This window comes from Lissotriton helveticus, chromosome 3_2 (assembly GCF_964261635.1).
Source record: "Lissotriton helveticus chromosome 3_2, aLisHel1.1, whole genome shotgun sequence".
Taxonomy (NCBI): Eukaryota; Metazoa; Chordata; class Amphibia; order Caudata; family Salamandridae; genus Lissotriton; species Lissotriton helveticus.
The window spans coordinates 467124044-467150336 of NC_136062.1; the positions used below are offsets into that span (position 1 = coordinate 467124044).

At 44.6% G+C, this 26293-nt stretch overlaps 1 protein-coding gene across 1 annotated transcript in view; it reads right to left on the minus strand.

Annotated features, from left to right (window-relative positions):
* Positions 1 to 26293, minus strand: part of LOC144826173 (embryonic protein UVS.2-like) — a 160600-nt gene that overhangs the window by 17387 nt on the left and 116920 nt on the right. The window contains exons 2-7 of the mRNA XM_078684568.1: positions 22038 to 22068; positions 21875 to 21940; positions 16749 to 16886; positions 16523 to 16640; positions 13979 to 14154; positions 3706 to 3787 (exon numbers count right to left, since the gene is read on the minus strand). Of these exons, the coding sequence (XP_078540694.1) occupies positions 3706 to 3787; positions 13979 to 14154; positions 16523 to 16640; positions 16749 to 16886; positions 21875 to 21940; positions 22038 to 22068 (611 nt within the window). The remainder of the gene's footprint in view (positions 1 to 3705; positions 3788 to 13978; positions 14155 to 16522; positions 16641 to 16748; positions 16887 to 21874; positions 21941 to 22037; positions 22069 to 26293) is intronic.

Here is a 26293-nt window from a genome sequence, read left to right on the forward strand (position 1 = left end):
AGGATCAGCTTGGTGTCGTCAGCGTAGGAGATGATGTTAAGGTTGTGTTGACGCGCGATGGAAGCGAGTGGACTCATGTAAACGTTGAAGAGGGTGGGACTGAGTGATGATCCTTGTGGTACACCGCAGATGACTTCGGTGGCCTCTGATTTGAATGGGGGAAGTTGGACTCTCTGAGTTCTCCCAGCTAGGAACGAGATGATCCAGTCCAAGGCTTTTCCTTTTATGCCGATGTTGCTGAGGCGTTGTATGAGGGTGCTGTGACAGACAGTGTCAAAGGCGGCGGAGAGGTCGAGTAGAATGAGGGCCACTGTTTCTCTGTTGTCCAGTAGTGTTCGGATGTCGTCTGTTGCTGCGATGAGAGCGGTTTCGGTGCTGTGTTTGGCTCGAAAGCCGGACTGTGAGGGATCGAGGGAGTTGTTGGATTCGAGGAAGGCGGCGAGTTGGCTATTGACGGCTTTCTCAATGACTTTGGCCGGGAATGGGAGGAGGGATATGGGGCGGTAGTTTTTAAGTTCAGAGGGGTCTGCTGTGGGTTTCTTCAGGAGGGCGCTGACTTCGGCATGTTTCCAGCTTTCTGGGAAGGTAGCAGAGTTGAAGGAGCAGTTGATGATATCACGGAGATGGGGTGCGATGATGGAGTCTGCTTTGTTGAAGATGTGGTGGGGACATGGGTCGGTTGGCGAGCCAGAGTGGATGGAATTAATTAGGCGGATGGTGTCTTCAGTGGTGATTGGGTTCCAGGCGCTGAGGTTGTTAGAGGGCGGTTTAGGTTCTGAGGGGGGTGGAGAGGATTGTTCGTTGGAACTGTTTTCGAAGCTGTTATGTATGTCGGCAATTTTGTTGTAGAAGAAGGAGGATAACGAATCGCAGAGGTCTTGGGAGGGAGTGATGTCGTTTGAGGCTGCGGTGGGGTTGGTGAATTCTTTGACGATGTTGAATAGTTCCTTGCTGTTATGGGCGTTGTTGTTGAGTCGATTCTTGAATGCTGATTTCTTGGTGGATCGAATCAGCTGGTGGTGTTTGCGGGTGGCTGCCTTGAAGGTGGTCATGTTGTCGGTGGTTGGGTTTTTTCTCCATGTTTTCTCGAGAGTACGGCATAGCTTTTTGGATTTCTTAAGGTCATCGTTGAACCAGGGGCCTTTTTTTTGTTTTATCTGAACCCAGGTGGCTGGGTTCAGATAAAACAAGGGGATGGCCTGAGTTTAACCAAGAAATTTCCAACAAAAAATGGGCTAAAGCAAGGATGCGTTCTGGCGCCGCGTCTTTTCAACCTCTACACGGCTGATTTAGAAAACAACCTTAGTCCCATTCATGGAGACCACCCCAAATTGGGAAAGACAACATCGTGTTACTCTCTCAAACTCCGCTTGGTCTACAGCGCCTGATCTCTCAACTAGCAATATACATTTCAAAAGAACAGCTGATAATCAATCTAAAAAAATCGAATGTTTTATGTTTTTCCAGCACTCTTAAAAAACGCCCCAAATTCATCTGGACGATAAACTCAAGCATTTTATCGCAGGTAGAAGTATATAAATATCTGGGGGTTCTTTTAGATTGCCATTTAAGTTTCAATTATCACCTAGAACATGCCAACACAAAAACCACACAATTATGCTTTGCTTTCAAAACTTTATAGAAAAGCCTAAGTGCCAGCTCAACAAACCATCTCCTAAAGGTAGTGGCTGCAAAATCTTTGCCAGCGATAACATATGGCTCGGAAATGCTGAATACTAAGGACTCCCAAATGCTAAATCTAGCCCAGTCCAGATTGTATAAAAAACTGTTTTTAATCCCACAACACATCTCGCAGTCGCAGATACACCTGGAATATGGATTAACGAACCAGACGCAGGCCAGACAAGGTGTCCTGGCCAAATATTACTGGCGTATGAGGGCTGCGGAAGACAACACGCTTGCCCACAACTGCTGGGAGGAGGTAGAAATACAATCAAGGAACAAAAATTCTATATGCCAAATTTTAAAACAAACGCTTCTACCGCTAAATCTGGATGAAGCCTGGCAAACACCCATGTCATACCCTGATTTAAAAAAAATCACAAACAAATCAATAAAAAAATTATCGTTTCAAACCGATAAGACCATATTTGCCGGTAAAGGTCATGCATGGTCGGTGATCCCATCCTATAAGGATATGAAACTACAGCCCTATCTGCAAGAATGCTTCAGAGACCACTACAAGCGGAAATTGACCGTACTGAGATTGGGTTTGTTTTCAAATAAAGATCTCACCCCAAAATGGCTACAGACCTGGCCATCCCTAGACTGCCACCTCTGTGGCAACGGAGCAGAGTCTCTACTACATCTATTGTGCATCTGTCCGGTTCTACCTAACCTAAGGCCGTCACTTTTAAGTCCAATCCTAAGAGAAACTCAATCCGGACTTGCAGAGCGGCTGTCATAAAATGCCCCAGCGGTTCTTCAGTTCAACTGTCTTGTAACACTGTCACATTTTTGTCCCTGGCAGCACAAGAACTTGAAAAGAAAGAAATAGCACAAAACCTTAAAAATAGAAACTTGGCAGACCTGTTTCTGTACTTCCTTTCTTCCAAAGCCCCTTTCTATGACAAGCCCTAGGCACAAATATGATCTTACCAGTAAATGTTCCAGGATATGAAACCATAGTGACTTAAGAAACTTGATAGAAAATTATGCCTAGCAGTTTTGAACTTTGCTCCCTCCCCATTTTCCTTTGGCATTTGCACTTTAATTTCAACAGAAAGCATGGACATGTTTATTGCTGTTATAATAATCCGCTGCTCTTTGGTTCCATCTCACACGAGGGTTACGACAACTAAAACATTTTTAATGTCATTTTAATTCTATATCTGAATGATGACGTTTTCATCATGGTGGTATGTTCCACTCTTTTTTATGATTTTAACAGATCAAATACAAATATTTTTACAGTTAAAGTGGCATTATAACTGGGTATATTTAAACTATAAACCCTAAAGTAAAAAAAAAAAGAAAAATCACTGAAATTTACCAGTTATAGTTTATTGAGCCAACTATAACTTGCACCCACCACTTACTTTCTTATGACCTTATATATTACATCAATCATGGCGTGTTAACTAAAATAATTGATGAAATCACTAATGACATTGTAAATTACATCATTGATGACTTCACTGGGCTGCGCATAAGTCCCACAAGAGTAGCAGGGGAAATGTGGCACGAAAACAAAATGGCACCTGGGGGTGGGGGGAATTTGCTCTGAGTCCCCTCAGAAGTGCCAGGGGGTGAGGGTGTCCCTTCCCGGCCCCCCCTTCCATGCTCCCCCTTTTTTTACACAGTTCAGGACACACACACTGAATCCCTGTGTCCTGTAATGGTGGCTACAATGTTATTCTTCATCTTCCCTTTCTGACCGATTGCTCTGTTCTATGGCACTTTTACCGATCCTGAGAGACCAAAAAGAGCAACAGGAAAAAATGTTTCTTAACCAATCAGATCACTGTGTTTTTCAATGTATGATTGTATTTTGTAAGTGAGCATTTAGGACTCCTTGGGACAGCTCACAGTGTGTCTCGAACCACTAGCTGGCAGTCCAAATTGTGAGACAGAGAACATGAACTAAATTTGTCAGGTTGAAAAGTGGGAGAAAACAGCCTTCAACTGCTAGAAGCAACATCTCAGGCTCCCTTGCGGCTATCAGCAGTGATATCTCAGACTCACCTTCCGTAGTGCATGATAGAGGAGAAGTCATATTCCAGGCCCAGGTTATTGGTGTTCTCTTTATTAAAGTTGGCCAAATTTCCTGCAGTGAGGAAGAGATAAAAAGAGACAGGGCTGATAAACACAGTACTCCTGCAAGACCACTGGATCACATTTAATGAGAGGATTGCAGCATGCCCTCCATCGCTATGAAGAGTTTTGTCTTCTGAGAGGTCTTAAAATGAATGCCGCTAAGACAAAGTTTATGACATTCAACCAGCAGAGATCGTTCAAGGGGAAAATGATGATGGATGGGCTCCCGCTGGAGAAAGTTGATGCTTTTTGTTTATCTGGGCATCAAACTCCAAAAGGACATGAGGTGGAAGTCACATATTGAAGTTATGGCACTAAAGCACAAGCAATTAGCTGGCACCCTTGGAAAGGAGGTTAAAACTTCCCTGAAAAAGCCTGTTAGCTTGTCACTTGAAGTTTACAGCAGCAAAGTGGTGAGCACAGTCCTCTATGAGGCTGAGCTGTGGGGTTTAGAAAACCTGAACCAGCAAACACTAGCCGAGAATGCATTTTTGTTCGTGCGATTACTAGTTTGCCACAGAGTTCACCCAACTTCCCCCTAATGAATGACTAGGTAGGAAAGCCCTGAAGGATTTAGCCAGGTTATGGCCAATTCTATTCTGGCAAAGATTATGGTGCACTCAGGAACTGGCAGTATATACAGAGGGCTTAAGGGATATCATTAATCTTGATTGCTTTCACAAAATGAGGTGGAGGCAAGATCTGAGAAGTTTGATCTATAAAATGGGCTTATTACACTTGTGGGATTCCCCTTCTACCTCAACATTCCCGTAAAAAAACAGCCTTAAAGAAACCTACTGGGAAATTATTGCACATGAAGAATTTAAGCGCTATGACCTCACTTCATTCTCTGGGCTCTTTCTCCAGACAAAACCATGTCCGAGTCTCGAGCAATAACGGGATATTATTAAAAAGCCTTTGGATCGAAAACTCGACTTCCAATTTAGATCAGCAACTTTGCCCCTGAAGCGTTTAAGGATCCAAATGGTTACCCACCGGGGACAAAAAATGTCATGTGTGCGCCAAATATATAGAATCATATGTTATGTTATGTTACAGGCATTTATCGTGCGCACAGCTGCTCCAGCAAAGGAGCGTCCTGGCGCAAAACAAGGTAAAACACAACACCGCTAAAAGCAGGAACAGAGAAAAGAACAACTGAGGGGCAGAGTTAAAATAAGAAGGTTTTGATAGCCTTACGGAACTGCAGAAGATCCTCCAACAAACGAATCTCAACCGGAAGAGAGTTCCAGATAGCCGCAGCTCTCACTCAAAAGGATCGGCCCCCGGCACGGCAAACTTGAACCGGGGAACCACGGCGAGAGCCTGGCCCAAGGATCGGAGAGAGCGTGTCGGGACATACCAAGATAAAAGATTGGACAGGATCTGGGGGGCAGTGCCTTTCAAATTTTTGAAGGCCAGGCATAGGACCTTAAAATGGATTCTCATCCTCACCGGCAATCAATGAAGAGAGCGAAGGGTGTTAGAAACGGGGCAAAATCTGGGCAAGCCAACTATCGCTCTAGCAGCAGCATTTTGGACACGCTGCAGGCGGGTGATTTCTGCTTGGTTAGCCCCCACCAGGAGAGAGCTGGCGTAATCAAGCCGGGAAATTACCGTCGCCTGAATCACCAGCTGCCTGGTCGGGGCATCAAAGAATTTTAGGACAGGTCTTAGGCCCCGAAGAACACCAAAACAGCAGGCCGCGGTTTTCTTTGTATGGCCAACAAAGTTAAGGCTAGAGTCCAGCCAAACTCCCAGGTTTCTTAGTTCCGAAACCGGAGTCGGAGATGGACCCAATTCCGAAGGCCACCACCTGTCCCCCCAGAGCTCCGCTCTCTTACCGAAAATCATGATTTCTGTCTTTCTTGCGTTGAGCTGGAGACAATTCGCAGTCATCCAGCTAGCCACCGCCTTCAGTCCGTTCTGAAACCTATTCACATCTGCTTTTTGCCTGCCCTGCAAATGCTAGCCCGTGGAAAGCTTGGCTGGCCCAGTTTTGTAATAATCTGGGCACAAGATCACATAACATAGCCCTGCGAATCCTTTGCTCTGATCCATCGCCTAGCTATGCAATCCCTGTGGCAATTTTTTTTAGATGGATGTGGTACATTCATTCTAAACAAATCAGGGCTGGTAAATGCTCATGATGAAATCATTTAAGACTGAATAGGTGCATGTGGGCACATCAGGACTTGTGGGGCCCACCGCGTCTGCTAAGGTGCACGAGACTGTTTGTACTATCATGTAATGTCTGATAATGAAAGCTCTGATTGCTTCTTTGCCCACATGTTTTAATACAGATTCTAATTTTTGCACTGTTGATCTTTATAAGCCTTTTTTAAACTTTTATCTGTATGTGCTTTGTGACTTGCATAGTGGAATAAAGTTTCTTTGGTGACATTTAAAGAGGGCCATTGAGTAATGCACATCAGTTCAGTCTCACTGCTAGGGAAACAGAACCCTAACTTTCTTGCAAACTTTCTACTATGAGGACCAGGTGGTTTCCTTCTCACTTCTGAACTCTGCCCATACAGCACTCCTCACCACTCATGTGATCTAACTTGACTCTTTTACCCCAACATCTGCTACAGAACCAATCTGCAAACTCTATTTGGCAAACCCAATGGGTGTTATGGCTAACTTGTTCTCATTCTAACCAAAAGAACCATAGCCCAAAGGTGTGTAGTGTCTTAATCGGTCTTTCCATACTGTTGAACCACCCAAACCTTTATGGGCCCTGTGCGGAATAATTTAAATATTTGGCTATTATATCTCCTTTAAAATTGCCAAAACTTGATCCCAACAGCATCCCCTTTGTTCTATAAAACCCTGAGGGACTGCCTTGTCTCAGTTATTAACTCTTGTTTTTAACACTACGTAATACATTGCCCCCTGCTTTCATCAACTTTGCTCCCTGGAAACAGCCCTTACACATGTCTCTTACTTCCTTACTTCTCACCATCATAAACACTTTTCCTCCATCCTCATTCTCTTAGTCTTCTCTGCAGTGTTTTAAATGATCAGCCAGAAATCTTGCTTGTGCCCCTATCCCACCTCGGCACCCTGGGTAATTACACTGAAATGTGATCTTCATATCTCTGATTGTTCTCAGACTCCTGGTTTTTGTTAGCATCACTGCCCTGATCAGTCAGTCTTTCTGCATACCCAAAGGTCCAGTCTTGGGACATCTTTATTCCCTCCATTTAACACCATCTTTTCATTTGGCTTCTCATACCACTGATATGCTGGTGATGTACACATCTTTATAACCCTTTGTTAACCCTTTGTTCCTCCACAAACTGTAGCACAACTGTCATACCCTGGATGGTCTCTACTCCCTTAAGGTCAAATCCTGGCTTATCAGCTCCCCTGACACTCTCCACCCCTGTCTTCCATGCCTCCAGACACATTTACACCTTCTCACTTCACCACTGTGTCTCTGGAGCATTTTACTACCCCCAACACCACATTGGCTCGGGTTCAGCCCCTATTTATCAATCCATCACCACCAGAAATTATTGTGGAGACTTTTTTAAAGCGCTGAATGCAGAAAGATGCTGTTAGGAGCTCAGACATCCCCTAATTGATTCATTATCGTGGATATGTACGTTTCCGAAAACTCTTGATGGAGAGACTATCTTACTATTATCATAGCCATTGCACCCATTTCATGGCACTTCTATTATTCATTTGCACATCGTGTTTTAACTTTTTCTAAAATTGTGAAAAACCAGAACGTTGGGCAATTCTGCTAATCATTTGCACATAGAACGGTCTTGAATTGAATTTGAAGGGTTTCAGGGACATGGGAGAATCTTTTGTTAGTTAGCAGCCATTTCCCTCTTTTAGGATATCAAGAGATGCCATTTTGAGCAGGGCGCTATCTATTCTCTCGACTCTGGTACTTAAAGAGAGGCGCTGCGTGGACGCAGTAAAGGCTCACCGCCTTTCCCCTGCCAAATTCTTTGTTCATTTCATGCTTTTTTAACCTGTTTTTAAAAACTGTGAAGTAATAGGACCCTGGGCCCTTCTAATATTCATTTGCACATCGTGTTTTAACTTTTTTTTTAATTGTGAAGGGTTCAGGTGGGAGCAGCTACAAACTCTGGGGCATCTTTCGAATGGTAGCAGCCATTTTTTCTCTTTTGGAACATCAACAGGTGCCATTTTGAGCAGTGCGCGCTGTGGTCCCTTGAAACTGGTACTTAAGGAGAAGCACTGCACGGACACGGAGTGGACGCACACAGCTGGGCGCCAAAGGCGCACCTAAGGCAAGCCCATCTGCACCTGTCAGAATCCCGGAAGCAACCAGCGCCAGCCACTGGGCCAGTTTCTCAGTAGAAGACATGTCTCAAATCACTCATACCAGCTCTCTTATGCACAGCCTAGCCCCTAACTAACCCTGCAGGCCACACTGTCTGCCCTCCATTTTGAGGAATGATTTCCTCTGCACTATCTGCAATTGGACCACGGAAGCTCCAAACACGAGTCAGTCCACTACCAACATGCCTAGAGGGGGTTGAGAACTGATGAGTATTCAGCGGTTCTTCTGAATGTATGTTCAGTGCAGAAACACAAATTGTATGTTGCTCTGTTACTCGAGGATGAAAATCCAGACCTTATGTTTCTTACAGAAAATTGGCTCACTGAGGGGCATATTACCAAGGGTGGCGATATGTAATTATCACCGCCTTAGCGGCCGTTTTCGGCCGCTCAGTGGCAATAATTCTATCGTCCTATTAGCAAGCTGTCGCTAACAGCGGTTAGCGACAGCTTGTAGGCGATAGCGAGCGGTTTGGGACCCGCTTTGCATGTCAGCGATATTTATTGCTAATGACATGCAAAGTAGGCGTACCCAACCTGTTAGCGACTGAAAGCAGTCGCTAACCTCGCTATCGCCTATTCCCAACACAGGCGTAGCGTTGGAAATATTCGCGCTAAGCGCGAATATCTCCAAAAACTAACGCCTGCTCAGACGAGTTCTTAGCGATTATATCCAATGGGAGGTAGATATAATAGCTCAGAGCCTGTTAGCGATAATGCGTGAATATCGCTGTATTCTCAGCGATATTCATGGATTTTGCCGATAACGGCAGGAATTTGATCAATTTTGAGATAAACTTTGCTAATAGCACATTATCTCAGCGATAAAATCCCGCGATGCGCGGCGATAAAAAAATTGCCGCTAAGCCTACATAGCGATAAATATCGCTATTTGTTGGTAATATGCCCCTGAGTTCTCGAGCCCAACAATAGCTAATTCCATCCCTAGGAGCTATAAAATTCTCAGGAAAGATTGTGACAAGGGGGGAGAAGGAGTGCTAGCCGTTATATATGAGTAAATATGAGTGTGCGTCAATTTCGATAGATGAAGTTGAAGATGCGGAATGTCTAGGTTTCTGCTGTTTGCTATCTCCACAGCAATCAGTAGCAGGGGCCCTTAAATAGAGACCCCCAGGACAAACCGAACAGTTTCTGGGATGCTCGAATAAGGCATTAGCCTCGCAGTCCCTGAAATATGCTCATTTCATGGTATTAGGAGATTTTAATATTCAAATGGATAAACCAGCAGAACCTGAGGCATCTTCCATTACAGATACAATGTCCTCTCTTCGATGCATGCAACCAGAGTTTAAACTGACACATCTGGCTGGCCATACGCTAGTCTCCCTCTTTTCCTCTCTGACCCTACACCAACCACCGGCAGAGTCTCCCAAAGGTCCTCCCTCAGCCCCACGCTCTTCAGCGTGGGGCTGAGACAACATCACTCCCACCTTAACGAGAAGCCACAAAACCTGGCTCTTCGACAGACCCCCCCTCCTTGATGGACTGGAACCTGCACCACCCACCCCCAGCGGCTTGACACTCTTACGGGTGAATAGCCATGCTTAAAAAACACCTGATTGATTGATTGACTAGATCACATTTTCTCAAATATGACAACTGACCCATTACCAATAGCCTGGACGGAATACTACTTTATCAAGTTCAGTTGGGAGGAACTCATGAATAACGAGCTGTGCTTGAAAGCAACAAAAACCACGACTAGCACTTTTCACAAAATTTCACAGATAGATTTAGCAGTGCTCTAGAAGCGAGCTCCTCTGCTTTGTCTGAAAATCCTGAATCAGATGCAGGGCGCACTGAGGACTGAATCTGCAACAATAATAATGACCAAGGGCCATATGTAGGTAGCTAAATACCGGTCGGTAATGGCCAAAAATCAATAATTATCCCATTACCGACCGGTATTTCGTATTTTCTGATGTAGGAGGCAGGTTTTAAGGATTCCTTATTTTAAGGAATCAGTAAATTACCGAATCCCTAAAAGCTATGTAGGAGGCACTCAAGTGAGTGCATTTTTGCGTTCAGGATTCGTTATTTACCACCAACTACAAGTTGGTGATAAATACCAAATACCTTTGAAAAAGCAATAATTTGCTTTTTTCAAGGTGCCATGTGGCAGACATACATGCCCTTAGGGCATGTATGTGCGCCACATGTGCACTCATGCACGATTCAGGGGTGGAACAGGGTGTCAATGTGACACCCAGCCACCCTTGAATATGCTCCCCCTATTACCGATGCAGTATTTACCAAATCGGTAATAGTGAATGGCTTCCCATTAATTCCTAGGCCCATAGGAATGAATGGGAATTACCGAATCAGTAATAACGAATATTACCGAATCAGTAAAATTTACCGAATTTTTACCTACAATAAATTTACCGATTCCTAAATACCTAATCAGGGATCACCACTGAGTCCCACATTATTTAACGCATATCTAACTCCAATAGCTGTTCTGGCAGATGCTCTGGAGATGAAAGTAATATCATACGAAGACGATACTCGTCTGCTTTTTTCCTGTGAAAAGGGAACGGAATGTGATGGAAAGGCAATTAAATATTATTTTTCCAATGTCTTCAACTGGTTATGACTTCACCAGCTTAAATGAAACCCTGATAAAACTGAGATGCTGTTCCTGTGGGACATCTCCGCTGCAATATGGAGAATCTGGTAACCACACGATACTCCACCCTGGGGCGTACAACAAAAGTAAGTACAAAATTGGTAAATCAACATGGATAGTGCCCTTTCTTTCCAACCAAACATTCTAGTCATTGGTGGACTCCTGTTTTGGGATCCCACGCCCTCTCAAGAAATGCTTCCTTTTGCTGTCATTAGAGACTAGGAAAACAGTGACTCAAGCTCAGATACCTATGTGGCTTGATGATGGAAATGCTCTCTAATTGGGCCTTCTAGACTACTTGCTCAGTCACTTACAAGTAGTACAAAATGAGGCAGCTAGAGGAATTCCTATTTTGGCTCCAAGAACGTTCATGACTCCTCAGTTGAAGGCACTACACTGGTTGCCTGTCAAAAAGAGGATTTTTTTCAAATCTGGTCCTGGCACATAAAGCTGTCCATGGGACAGTGGTGATTTGCCTTGCAGAAACAGGCGGAAGATTGTTTTTCTTCCTTGGTCCATAGACCTGGAATAACCTCCTGAAAGAACTCCAGTCCATTTGAGAGCTCCCTCTTTTTAGGAAAGAATTTCAAATGTAGCTGTTTCAGAAAAAGGAATAATACAACCACACTTTTTTGCAGATGTCAAATTTCCTTTACATCGCCAGTGCCGAGACACTCCTTGGAGTATATGTTTACTATGCAAATGCCTTTTTAATTTTTAATTAAATTTGTTATCAAGATTAAGCCATGGAACTATCAATTGTTAATGAATATTGTCAGAATTTGAAGCCCTGCAGATGGGTCATGATGCAAACCATGTTAGCCTTGAAACACTTGCCTAGAGGTGGTTAACAAGTTTTGGAATTCCATGGTTTTAAACAGAATGTAGAACTGTTGAAAGAGCGAGCAAATGTCCTTACTAATGGGTGATTTGATCAAATTTCCTCAGGGCTTTGATCAGGTGAGCTGCAGCATGTGGGACGCCTTTCAGGTGAGCCAGCCAGTCTGGAGTCAGCCAGTTTTGCCTCACCAAAGTGGCATAATAATTAATACTTAAAGTGTTGACTTGATTTTCAGTAAGGGTAAGTCGAGTTCCCTTTTTTCAAGAGTGAATGCTAATTCCACACTTTCTTTGTTTTCTTGGCAATACATTAATTTGAAGAAAGGTTACTGTTAAGCTTGAGTTCACATTAGTTGTCAGCTGGGGAGGAGATGTCAAGCTACATCTGTGTTAGCCAGGATTGAACCAAGCTTCAGCCTTTGGTTGCTGTCATAGTTGGGGTGACTTTTGGTTAGTTGAGGAACATCTATTTCTGAATGAGCTTGAATCAAGATCTGAGTCGTTGAATGGTATCCTGTGATGAGATTATAAAGGAGAGGTTGTGGCATTCAGATTACTTGAGGTTGGTGAGGTGGGGGATGAACCATTGCAAGATTGTATCAGCAAAGACCATGTGTGTCTTGAGAGGTGTGAATATTGGTATTAACTTTGCATAGTAGCTGTTTCTGTGCTGCAACGAGATCTGAATCTAGATTAGAAACACTGTAGGAGGCAGTTATTGGTTATCTGCTCTTGAAGTTGTAGGGTGACAAATTTTAGGATGGTCTTTCCAATAAAATGGAAGTGAGTCATAGGATAGTAGGTTGTGTGGGCCTAGGATAGGTTAGTTTAGCAGTGAGAAGATGTGTCCTTGTATGACGTTGTCCTAAAATGTTTATTAGCTGAGGGAGGGGTTGACTGTGTTTATAAGAGGTATGAGGAGTTCTCTCTGAAGGGATGCTGCCTTAATCGAAGTAGCCTTGAATGCACTGAGGATGTCAGTCAGACTGGCGATCAAGAAGAGATTGAAACCTGTGTCCTTGAGAATAGAGGCGTATGGGGTAGCTGGAGACATTCATGTCTTTTTTATGTTGTTGATCTGGCTTTTCTTATGTTTTCACAGAGAAAGTGGTATTTGATGCTGCATTTGTCACACTGGCTCCCAACATGTCATTCAGCAAACACAGATGCATAGAAGTCACACTAACATCTGACACACCATGCAGTAAACAGAAATGCTCAGAGATCACTCTGGTTTGTGGGAGACTCTTCATACAGCCAGATTCATGAAGCAAGAATCGGCTCGCAAAGGGCCAGAATCTGCGAATCCGGCCCTTTGCGAGCGCTTTTTTTGCATTTGGGATTCATCATCCCAAATGCAAAAATCGCAGAATTTGTAATCGCTAAATAGCGAGGAATTACATTTAAGGAATCTCTATTTGAGATTCCTTAAATGCAATTCATGAACCGTTTTAGAATTGCGAATTCGCAATCTTTGGCCGCTATTTACCGCGAAGTCTGACTTCGTGGTAAATAGCGAAAACTTAGAAAAATGCAATTTAGTGCATTTTTCTAAGTTGGATGTTACACACACACATGTCCTTTGGACATGTGTGTGCGCAACACCAGTGTAAATCACCATTTCAGGGGTGCTACAGGGTGTCCTTTGGACACCCTGGCACCCTTGAAATCGCATCCTTATTTGCGATTCGCTAATTGCTAATCGCAAAAAAGGAAGCAGTAGAAATCGCTATAAATTTTGCGATTTCTACATGCATCCCGTTTTGCGAGTTCTTAATAGCGATTCCTTAATAATCGCTATTAAGGACTCGCAAAAGAGGAGCATGATGAATCTGGGGGATAGCTTTGGACGACACTCAGACAGGAGTCAAATCTTGCTCATTAGCATATATTGATGTACTTCTATCTCCTTGTTGTCTGCCAGCAAGTCTAAATACACAGTGGTCAGGTAGGTGCTTGGTGTTGTATTCAAACATTACAGATGCACAGAGTTCACACTGTTACCTCCTATGCCTTTCTGTTCTTACAGATACACAGGAGTGGATCTGATTTCAGAGATCAGTAAACGGACAGGACCCACACCGGGTGCACAGGACACTGACTCTTGGGTGGGTTCTGAGATAAAAGAGTGCAACTTGTAACTCACCACTCTATTATGCCATGCATTAAGCAGTCTTGTTTACAGTCATTGACCTTTACCTGAGTTAGGCCAATAATCTCATAATTACTTCACATATGAGAATTTCACTTTGTTGGCTGTTTGTGATCCTTGCATCACTCTCTAAATGCTCTGAAAATGCTCGTTAATAACATGATCCAATCAACAACAGAAACAGCTCTCTCTGGTCAGTAGCAGTGATTGGTCAGAGTGGAGGGTTACTTTACCATCTGAAATAAACTCTGTCATGATCTTCACGTAGTCATCGCGGTCACTGCGGCTCTGCTCATGGTGAAAGCCCAAGGCATGGTTGAGCTCATGCTGGATGCTTCCTCTCGATAGGCAACCAACTCCTAGTGATACAGACTGGGGTCCGCGGGTTCTTCCCATGAAAGACCAGCAGCTGTGACAGACATGGAGTAAAAGAGAGACAGTTCTGAGAACTCATGAAAGCTGAGAACAGTGACCTCATTGAGAGAGTAGTCTCAGCAACACAGAATACTAGATGCCCCCGAGACAACACTATCAGAAGAAGGATGAAAGTCGGACCCACCACAACAGTTGTGCAATTTCTGATACTTTTTACTTTTGTCCACAAAGATTCCCTGCCTTTTTGTTTATTTGTCACATTGTAGGGTCCCTTCTCCATGTTCCTTATGATCACCCTTATGCACGTTCTAAGAAGAGGAGACCACCTATCCATTAGTCTCAGCATCCTGTATCTTTGCCTTCTTTGTGCATGTTCTGGCTTGTGTGGTGCTGTCTCTTTGTTTTGGTTCCCAGGGTAGCAATCTATTGGCCACACTGTGTAAAGTAAGGTAAGGGGCCGAGGCTTGAGACTTGTTTTTAAAGTTTGTGAACATTATGGACATAACTTGTTATAATGATGACTGATCATTGGAATGTGTGACCCCAGTAAATGCTTCATGAACACTACTTGGGCACCTATTAGTTGGGTGACATATAGCCGACCGCAAATATTTCTTCTTTAAGAATGTCAGTTTTAAGATTGGCATTCTTACACAGAGGACTCCACCCCCAACTCCCACTACTTCTTCTTCTGCTGCTCTTTGTTTCAGAGACTGAAGGGAAATCACAAAGCTTCCCACTAGAGCAGCCACATGGAAAGTGTAGTAGCCCTCCCTATACACATCTGCACCTATACAGAGACCTATAGAATGCAGTGTGAGAGGATGGCCTTTGCAGTGACACAGACTGTCAGTGAACAGCCTGTCTACTGCCCGACTTTGCGAGTAGAAGCTGGAGCTGTCTTGCAGCCCCCTGGACACTTTGTGGACCTGGATCCCAGTGGACCTGTATGGTCCCTGCAGATGTGGGTGGGCTGAGTGTGGCCACCTTCCTCTTGGATGTGTACAAGTCAGAAGGCCCTGCTGAAGATTTTACCTGCCATGTGGCTACTGACCTTGCATTTATGAAATGCTATGTATGGAAATATAACATTGCTTTCCTCTGCATGAAAACCTATGGATGTAGGGCCATATTTATGGCCAAGACACGCAGTGCAGTGCAGCAAATTACCTTGCTGTGCAGCACTGAGGAATGGGGAAAGGGCAGGAAGGCACAGTATTAAAGTTAATACAGCACATTCCCACATTTTCTCTGGTGCTGGCACCCATTTGGCTGCCTAGCGGCAACACAGGCACCTGTGCACCATGGTGCAAGGGTACCTGCACAGTAAGGAGGATTGTTTTTGGAAATAAGCAGCACCTTTTTGCACAAAAAGAATACCCTGAGGTTTTTTCCTCTTTCTATGTATGATGCAGAATGTTTATAAACATATTTCTCCTTGTTACACCTAAGCTGGGGAGGCGTAGGTTTTAGGTGCATTACCAGGTTTACAACTTCTGCTAAATTTGTGAATGCTTCAAAATCCATGGACATTGTGTGGGAACACCCACGCAAGGTCCATTGAAACTCCTCCCTGCTCAACAATTTGTTCTGCGTTGCATTAGCCAAGATTTATGAACCTACTCATGGCCACTCAACATAGCCTTGCTTAGCATCATAAATCTAATGTGTCTATTGCGTCACTCCTGCACCACTCTGCGTAGTGCAAGAGCAGCGCAAAGGAGCCCCCTATTCTTTTTACAAGAATACAGACATAATTTTGCAGGTCTGTGTTTTTCTCTTTTTAGAATGAACTGTGACTACCAATTCTCTTTGATATGTATACCACTAACCATCAAACTAAGCTGCTTATGGGTTCACCAAAGAAAGCAGAGGAATGATGACAAACACTGTGTCTACAGAATAATCTGTGGTGTCAATATCTACCACCTTACCGATCACTCTTAAACAGCTCACCAACCTAGTTATGACAGGCAGACACTGCAAATCTATCCTAGGAACCAGGGCTTGTTTCTATCTGCACTGCTTTCCAGATCTATATCTATGATTAATCAATGAATCAATTCTTCCATGGACTGTGATGAGATGCAGACCTTGGGCATCCATGTAATAGTGGAATGGCAACGATTTGGGACTTGTGGTGTGTAAACTAAAACTGCACTATAACAAGAGTTTGTTGTGAAGAGTATTGATTGTGTATGTCCAGAATCACACACTGGTGCCTTCTGGCCCAAGGACCCAACACAATTGATGATACTTTGATATTAGACCTTCATTTTAATGACCCTATGGCAACCATGCTAGATTAAAGGACTGAGACCGTTGGATCACCCAGGTGAGATAGCGGCTTCAAACTGATGATGTATTCATGGGGGTGACCCAGAAACAAGTCCTGTCTTTACCCATCTCCCGGTGCAATCTGGAGGTAGTCCGTTTCCGTGGTGCGGTCCACAAAGCGGATGCAGGTCAATGCTGTAAATTCTGAGATAGCATCAGTGATGCTAGTGGCTTCGCTGTCACCTGTAGAAGAATGGAGAGTTAGTAAGAAGGGAGAAATGAGGGCAGATAGACCAAGCAGTGGAACTACTTCTTCCAGATACAACCTCCACCACCACAGCAGATACTCACTGTAACCGCTGAGAGTGTAGGGAACTTTAACCGTCCCATCACTGGATTTAGGCCAAAAGCAGCTGTTGTCCTTACATACCATGGCACTTCGGCCAGGTTTCACAGCGATGTCTCCGGCATGCAGGAGCTGTTTGCTTTCTGGAATGAGAGTAGATGCACTGAGTAAATGAATTAAAGCTCCTCTAGTTACATCTAGCAGAAGGAACAAGGTACAGGGCAAATGGGATGAAGGAAGCTGCAGCCTTCTGGAGAGCAAGTCATCATGCAATAGCAAACAATCTACAGTGAAACAACACACACTGCCTTCCATGAGTGAAACATTAGTGTAGCAGGTACAGTGTCATCGGAGCCCGGGGCCTGAGATGCCCACTATGCTGTAATTACTGCTATCTTTCACTATGTCACTAGGGCCTTTGTATGGGCTGACACCTATTTTCCTCAAAATACTTTGATTCAGAGCAAGAGAGAGAGAAACACAAATATGGGAAAGAAGCACAAAGATAAAGACATAAAAATCAGTGACAAGTAGGAAAGCAGTGAGGTTTGTCACTTAAAGAAGGAGGTAAAGAGGTAGAGCGCATATGGAGGGTGGTAGAAAGTCATGAGGTGGAATCAAGACTATGCCTTGGCTTTCTGCACATTGAAAATTGAAGGCGCAGGCGGTGGGCACTGAGCAAATCTTTGGACTCAGGTACTTACTGCCCACAATACCCTTGGCTCAAACCCCTTCCTCCCATTCACCAAAGAACACGTGGTGGTGAGGGCTTTGTACAGGGCCCGAGTGACAACTCTGAGCTACTTGTATGTTGAGCGGAAATTTCTCACATTTGACTAATACACTATCTGGGAAAGTATTTCAGGGTTCTTGTAGGAGCTGCTGCAATTTAGACCAGTCACCTGGGTAATCAGATCCCCAGATTCCACAACATGGATTTCTGAATTATGCACAATGTTCACAGCAGCTAGAAAATATGGTTCCACTCACAGCAGACAGGCATGTGAGGTGTTGAATGATATAAAATGGAAATATTGTTGGATGCAAACCAAGAAGGTCTCCCATAATAATAGACATAAACGGCTTCCAGTTGCATCATGAATAATATACACCTGATCCAGCAGGACATCATACCTGCCTGCGGTGCCAGGCAGTTCATGTAGGGTTTATTCACTTGGCCAGGTCCCATACCCATATCTTAGTATAAGAGTATAGGATCATGTGAACCATCTTACACAATTTGTAGCCATTAACTGCTCCATTAGCCCATGTTAAACTGATTCCACGCTGGGTTAAATGTTTTACCGTGATTGCTCCATCACTGGCTGAATGCAGAATTGTCGTGAATTGCTAGGGGGCACTATTTCCAAAGTAGACAATTGGATGAAAGATGTAGCCAAAGGCAGTGACAGAATGGAAACTTATGCTTCACTGCACCCTCTACATTTAGACCTAGAGATCAATGTGGCACACTCAGGTACATCTAGTTGAGTATGAGACATACACGCAGCTCATCCAGGGAGCAGAATCAAACGGAGACAGGTGGTATCCCTGGAATATAAATAGAAATCCAACCCACCCGACATTTGTACACTCATGCGAGCACCTACCCCATACCACAAGCCCTATAATGGAGGGTAGAAAGGATCTGGCCGATAGTCAAAGCTACACCTCCAGCAGAATATACACTTACTGGCCTAAAGGATGTATGGGAGGGTTAAAATAGGCTTAGGCTACTCCTGAGATGTTCTGTGAAATGAAGAATGGTGTGAAATTTCTGTTTGATCGCCTTTTTATCTCTCTTGCTAGTGGGAGACCTGGGGCTGCATTTCCCATAGTTACCCTGGAATGCATCGGAATGTGCACCTAGTTTTTGCATCTCTGGGGCACTATGGTATTACAGAAGGGGCTGCAGATATCTGTAATACTGAAACCACTGGTTCAGTTGCTAAAGTGCTATCTTCAGAGGATGTTCCCTCATTTGCATAGAGGCATTGAGGGAATCAATTTGCCTCTGTGCCCGTGCCGTATTACGGATGCGGGCCCAGAGGCAAACATGCCCTTAAGGTGGTGCACTGTCAGTGTGTCCCCTGTACGCAGCCCTGTGGGAGTGGGAAAAGGGGGCCACATGCACCCCCACACCCCTCCTGCAGGAGGGTGACTCGCTGCGCCCACCTACAGGGGGATCTCTAACCCCTCTTCAAAATGCAGGTGGTTGCGTCTGCACAGAGAAACACAGAGCAGTTTTGAACCAGCTGGTCGGTTTGTTACTGAATGTGCTGCAATCAGGGCAACAGTTTGCTGCTGCCCTGGGGGCAGCATATTCATTGTCCTAGGACACAGTGTCCCTGTTTGCATCTGGCATGCCTGCTTAAAGGTGCACCATGGTACAAACGAGGACAGTGTGCTCTATATGTAATACAGGCTCAAGATCAGAGGTGATTGCTGCTGTGAGGTAAGGTTTTTTCGATGTTATCTTTTACTTGGACCCCTCTGAGCAAATGTAATTTGCATTGTTATGTTCAAATGTTAATTCTGAAAAAGGGGAAGCTTCACTCGTGTGGTGTACCGTTCACGGAAGAACCTGTCCAACACAGTAAAGTGACAGTTGTATCAAGGGGATTATTAAAAGAGTTGGTATTCTTGCATAGAAAGTAGTTTACCAGTTCCCCAAAACACTGATGGGCAGCAGTAACAGCCAATCATGCTTTAGCATCAACCTCCTACCTCTGGAGACGTCACACTTTAAAGTAATGTAGACACTATGTCAGTCACTCGCTTGAATAAACATGAAAATGTAGCACCTGCGTCCTGATTTTTTCTTGATTTGATTTATATTTGGAAAGCGCTATGTATACCCTAAGGTGTCTTGGCGCTGTGTCCGCTCTTCTTACAAATTGGAAAAGACCACATTAGCACTACAGGAATTGTTTAATCCAGTGACGGAAAAAGGCACCTTTTTATTAAATGCTTTCTGAAGATCATCAGATGTGCATGTGACCTTAAATAAAAAGGCATTTGGTTCCAAAGAATGGAAGTAGCGTAACCAAAATGTCCGCCTTACCAGGACACTCTACGGATCTTAGGAGCAGCTATGATTTTAGAGCAGATAGAACACAGGTTTCTGCTGGGGCTGTGCCATGACATTCTTTCCCTCAGATAGGCCGCACCTGCTCCATGCAGGGTTTTATGCGCCATAAAGAGTGCTTTAAATGCCACCTTGCTCGTGATTGGCAACCAGCGTAGCTCCTGGTGGCCTAAGACTTCGCCTCCTTTACCACAGAACTAAAAATTCACCTTTATTAAGCTAATTCTGTGCTCCATGAAACCCACTACTATTCTGCCTACACTTCTCTCCCTTTGGTTTTGCTTTCTTTGCCCTAAGTTGGCAGGGTATGCCCAGACGTGGGTCCCTTGCTCATTTTGCCACTGGATTCAAGCTGATTAGCCAGAACCCGGTCCCAGGATGATTGTTTCCGGTCTAGGGAAGACATGGCTTGGAAGTTCGGCTGGACTTTTCCCATGAAGCACAGGGTCAGACTGATTTGCATATGGCCATGTCTGAACTGGGGTGGCGGAGTGAGGTAAAGGATGATGAGGGATTAAACCCAGATCAGTTGACTGGGGGTGAGTGCTTTAATGTTCAACACTACGTCCATCATCACCTTTGGTTTTGCTTTGTTCACCCTACATTGGCAAGGTATGCCTAGACGTGGGTCCCTTGCTCACTTTGCCACTGGATTCAAGCTAGCCTGGCTGATGACGGCTGATTAGCCAGAAACCGGTTCCAGGATGCTTGTTTTCGGTCCAGGGAAGACATAGCTTGGCAATTCGGGCTGGACTGTTCCCATAAGGCACAGGGTCAGACTGATTTGCATATGACCATGTCTGAACTAGGGTGGTGGAGTGAGCTAAAGAATTATGAAGGATTAAACCCAGATAAGTTGACTGGGGGTGAGTGTTAGCAATGTTCAACACTCCATCCATCATCCCATTTGGCTTTACACTTCTCTCAAGCCACCACTCGATGCCCCACTTGATATATGTGTTTTTTTTCCTGCTATGGTCTTGTGCCTGGTTATATTGACAATCATTTGTTTCATAAAGCTTTTTGAATCAAAAACCTATCCAAAGGTGCACAGAAACTGGCTGATGTTGAGAAGATCAACCATTCCCATTAGTGCAAGTGCCGGCAGAAGACAACAAAGAGTTCCGTTCGAGCATCAGCCGCAGGGTCAGGGGTGATATGCAAGCAACTGCAGCCCAAACTCTTCATGGGGCCCCCAAGCTTTCAGGAAGCCACTGTTCATCCCAAAGCATATGGCATTCTGTGAGATACTGAATGTTCAGGGGCCCCTAATCACGTTCTGCAGGGGGCCCCATCATTTTGTATTATATCACTATGCAGCATGGGTGGACTCTTAGACTTTGGCTGGATCAGTAGGAAGCAGCAGCAAGTTGTCTCCCTGACCAGGATACCACTGAGTGACGAGGGTAGTCAATAGATTTCGAAGGAAGACAGCAATAGGATAGGCCGCTTCAAATTTCAATGCCTTCTCCAAAGCCTCAGACCAGAGGTCCAGCTGATTTAAAGTTGGAGGGTCTTCCAGATGGAGGGACCCAGGATTGAGAAGAATCAAAGTAGGAAGTCACAGCAGCACTTGTGGGTGGAGAGAGTATGAAGTGTCATTGATATGAGCATAAAGGGGTGGTTGTGTTGCTTAGGTGTAGAGGCACAGACACAGATAGACCGTACACACACTTAGGAGGACATTGTGACCCTCAGAGGGAACAATGGCCCCAAGGAGGTTAAAAGGGTATGCACTGAGCAGGCTACAGACCTCATGGTGAACAAGAAAGAGCACTGGGAGAAATATGATAGATTTATAAAGCACATGAGCTTACTCAGCAGCAGAGCTATGATGACGTGTTGCGATACATGGCTTTCAAACCCAGATGCTCTCTACTATTATGTTGTACCTATGGCTGAGTGTCTTTGCAGCACTGTACATTTGTGTGTATGTGTGTGGCAAGCAATGGTAAATGTGTGTGTCCTAAGGCTCATTTGGAACTGGCACCATGTGCATGCACCTCCTTCCCCGGCTCCCAGAATGCCCTGTTTTTATCTTACCCTCATTTCCTTTGCTGATGATCTCAAAGATGTCCAAGCTCTCAGCTGCAGGAGGGTGTTCTGCATCTGGAAGAAAAGGCACATTTTCATCCCCCATCAGTATTGAACCTGTTGGCCACGTAAACTTTTCGTACACAGTAATGAGTAATATAATGTTACTTACCATGATGTGACTCTGGTTTTTCAAAGAATACCTGCAGAACGAAAGATTTCAAACGTTTAATTATTAGGATATGTTTAAAAAATGTCTTGGATGTATTAGAAACACATCTTACATTCATAAAATAACTTATATTAATGATCAGATGATAGCCTTAGGTGTGTCTGCAAAGTTTACAAAGCATGTTAGAAATTGGGTTACGGATTGACTGGGGAGTGATCCCTGGTCAAGCAGCAATGACAGTCCTAGTTAAGGTAAGGCACTAGCAAACCCCAAATGAATCTGTGCTTATCCCCCTGGTCACTTGGCACAGAGTAGTCAGGCTTATCCAGTCAGGCTTAACTGAGAGGCAATGCGTAAAGTATTGCTGCCACACTTCAAGCAGTAAAATAGTTAAAACACCACACAAAAAGATCCTAGACCAGGTTTAAAAAACAGAACTTAATTTAATAAATAAATCAAGACCAAAATGGAAAAAATCAAATCAGTAAAATTGGAGTCATGGATTTGATTTAAAGAATAAACTGTAAAATAGCATCTTAAGGGCAAAACGCCAACTATGGCTATGTAGTCATACTATACCGGGTCAAAGTCAAAAATTCAGGCCAACCGCGAGTGGGATAAATGTGTGTGTGTGTGTGCCCCTCTCGGGGCATCCTGGCGCTGTATACCGCTGAGGAACCCTTCCTGGCTCTCCCTGTGAGATGTCCCTCCTGGGCACCCCCAAGGTGAAGCCAGGCATCCCAGCGCTGTTGGGGCCGTTGTGGAGATTAAGCAAGCTTTTGCCCAGAGTTGCAGAGTGGGGCCCATGATTAGAGTAGGCACCGAGGCGGGAATTATCGAGTCCGCGGACATTGAGCCCAAGACCCTGCCGCCTCGGGAATTGAACCCTGGTCCCGGGCCTGACCTCTGCATCAGGGTCTGCCGCTTCTAACCAGTGAGCCACACTTCTCCAATACAGGCCGAGATCGGTCCACTGAAGTTTTACCTTCTCAAGTTTTGTTCAAAGAGTCCTGTTTGGGTTGGAGAGGGTCACAAGGAGCAAAGAGAGCATCACAAGCGATAGACCATGTGGTGCTAAGAGCAGGCCGGGTGTCGCACACGAGCGGGCAGGAGCTTCACCATGAATCTCCACCTTAGGCTGTCAATGCTGCTGTTTGGAGAGACGGGCTGGTGGTGGCTTGCACTGAATTTTAGTGTGAGTGGAGTAGCCCGGAACCATTCGCAGTCTCAAAGACACCAACTATTCGATTTAAAAGCCCACTGAGCCACCGCAAGGTTCCAGAACCTGAGGGGCACCACTTCAGGGTCACAAACTACCGGTAGCTGGGTCCAGGAGCTGGTTCGGGAGCCTTTTATGTCACTTAGGCTCAGATCAGGAGGTCACAGACTAGCCCTTTGAGCCACTCCGGGTTCCTGGATTCAAGATGAAGTTGCAAGTCCAGTCTTCCTTCCCAGGCAAGAGGGCTGTCCTTGTAGCAGCACACCAGTCTTTCCTGACAGAGTGTCCACAGGTCCAGAAGTGTACAGAAGAGTTGGTGTCTGGGTTTCTTCTTTTAAACACAGTTGTGCCTTTGTAGTGAGGAGAAGCTTCTAGAGGCATGCTTTTGAAGTGCACACATTCACTACCTTCCTGGTCCTGACTCCAGGGGGTATACAGCCCTTTGTATGTATTCAGGTGTATGTGGGGCTGTGCAGAGCTCCTCCCTTCCATCCTGCCAGTGATGGCCCATCCAGTCACACCTAAGTTCCCATTGTGGTTGGCTGTTTAGTAGGAATACACAAAGCACAAATCCCCATCCAGTTGAGTACCCAGAGACAGGCTGCAGACAACAAATGGCTGAGGCAAGAAAATGACAACAAGGTGGCATTTACAGAAATGTAATTTAAAATAAGACTTCGCCCTAAGTTAGGATTTTCAATTGTGATTTCAGAGACAAGAAACATGAACTAGTTATTTCTTCCCATTTGGAATTACACTAATACAATGTAAAAAGGTAAATCCAATGTTATCTAATGGAAGAGATAGGCCTTGCAGTGGGGAAAAAGAAATGTGTATTTTTTCATTACCATGACTATAAAACATAGAAATACATGTCCTACTTTTTAAATACATTGCACCCTGCTCTGGGCTATGCAGGGCCTACACTAGGCATGAAGGTTTGGGCCTGGCAAAAGGTTTACACCTTTAGTGCAATGGCAGGTCTGAAACATGGGTATAGTGCTACTTAAGTGGGTGGCACAACAAGTGCTGCAGGCCACTAATGGTATTTAATGTACAAGCCCTGGGCACATGTAGGGCCACTTTACTAGGGACGTACAAGTACATTAAATATGCTGATTGGTTATAAGCCAATGTTACCATGTTTTAGGGAAAGAGCCCAAGTGCTTTAGCACTGGTTTGCAGTAATAAAGTATACAGAGTCCTAAGGCCAGCAAAAACGAAGTAAGCAAAAACAGGAGATCTGCAGGCAAACATGTTTGTGGGGAAACCAGTAGTAAGTGCACCAGCACCATCTGCACACTAACAGAAAGGTGCTGACATTTGTACACACTATGCAGAAGATGTAACTGCACTTGTGCCACATAGAAGCTACAAGGACAGGTGTTGGGGAGATCGTTTTAACACTATAGCGTTTCAGCCATTTTGACCATTCCAGGACACACTAGGTGAACATAGGTGTGATGCCCTCCTGCCCAGAACTCCATCACTGCCACGCTCTGCAACCAAGATGTGTTGCAGGTCTATATAATTCAGTTGTTGCACCTCTCACCTATACACATGGTTAAACACATATGAGAGTATTTATATGTTGCAGGTCTCCATAAACAGTTACTGTCCCTCACTGGTACAGGTGAACTCACAGTGCAGCTCTCCTGAGAGGCTTCACCTGCACATAGACCTATATAAAAATATTAATGAGTCTCTCACCCGTGCAGGTGCACTCGGGGTGAGACACGACAGAGGCTTTACCTGCACACATTGATAACCCCCTCTTATTGTAGTGTTCTTCTACATGTGCACCCACAATGAGAGACAGCTGTGATTCTTTACCTGCACCCAGGTCTTACTCTTTTATTGAGTCCTTCATCTCACCTATATAGGTAAACACACAGTGACCCACTCCTGAGATGCTGTAGCTGTGTCCAGATCTATAACACACTGTACTACAGTGGCCACCTCCACAGGTGCACATGTAGTGATACACACCTTGGCTTATTTAACATCACACAGGTCTACCCAACTCTGTTTAGCATGGGCTCACCCATACAGATGCACAGAGTTCTATACAACAGAAATCACTGCACCTGTCACCTGTGCCTATGCACAGGTCAATGTAACACTGATAGTTCACCTCTCACCTGTCCAGGTACATTCACAGCATTAGACACCTGAGAGTCTGCGCTTGAATAGTGGTGAATATAACACTATTTCCTCCCTTCTCACCTGTACAGGTACATTCCCAAAAAATAGACATAGGAGAGTGTGTGCATAAACACAGGTGAATATAAAACTGTTACTTCCCTTCTCCCCTCTACAGGTACATTCCCCCAAAAAATAGGGGAGTGTGTGCATAAATACTCTGTTTCTTCCCTTCTCACCTGTACAGGTGCATTCACAGAGATACACAGGTGGAAGCCTGCACTCACACACAGGTGAATATAACTCTGTTTCTTCCCTTCTCACCTGTGCAGATGCATTCACAGTAATACATACCTGGGAGACCTCACTTACACACAGGTGATTATAACACTGTTAATTCCCTTCTCACCTGTAAAGGTGCTCTCGCGGAGAAACACACTTAAGAGTCTGCACTTACGCACAGGTGAAAATAACACTGTTACTTCTCTTCTCCCCTGTACAGGTGCACTCACAGAGATACACACCTGGGAGCCTGCACTCACTCACAGGTGAATATAACACTATTACTTCCCCTCTCACCTGTTCAAAGGCATTCACAGTTATACACACCTGGGAGCCTGCACTTACACACAAGTGAATATATTATAGAAAATATTATACTGTTACTTCCCCTCTCACCTGTACAGATACAGCCACAGAGACACATCTGAGAGCCTCCACTTACACACCAGTGAATATAATACTTGCTTCCCCTCTCACCTGTACAGCTGCACTCACAGTGATACACACCTGGGAGCCTGCACTCACTCACAGGTGAATATAACACTATTACTTCCCCTCTCACCTGTACATGTGCACTCACAGAGATACACACATCTAAGCCTGCACTTACACA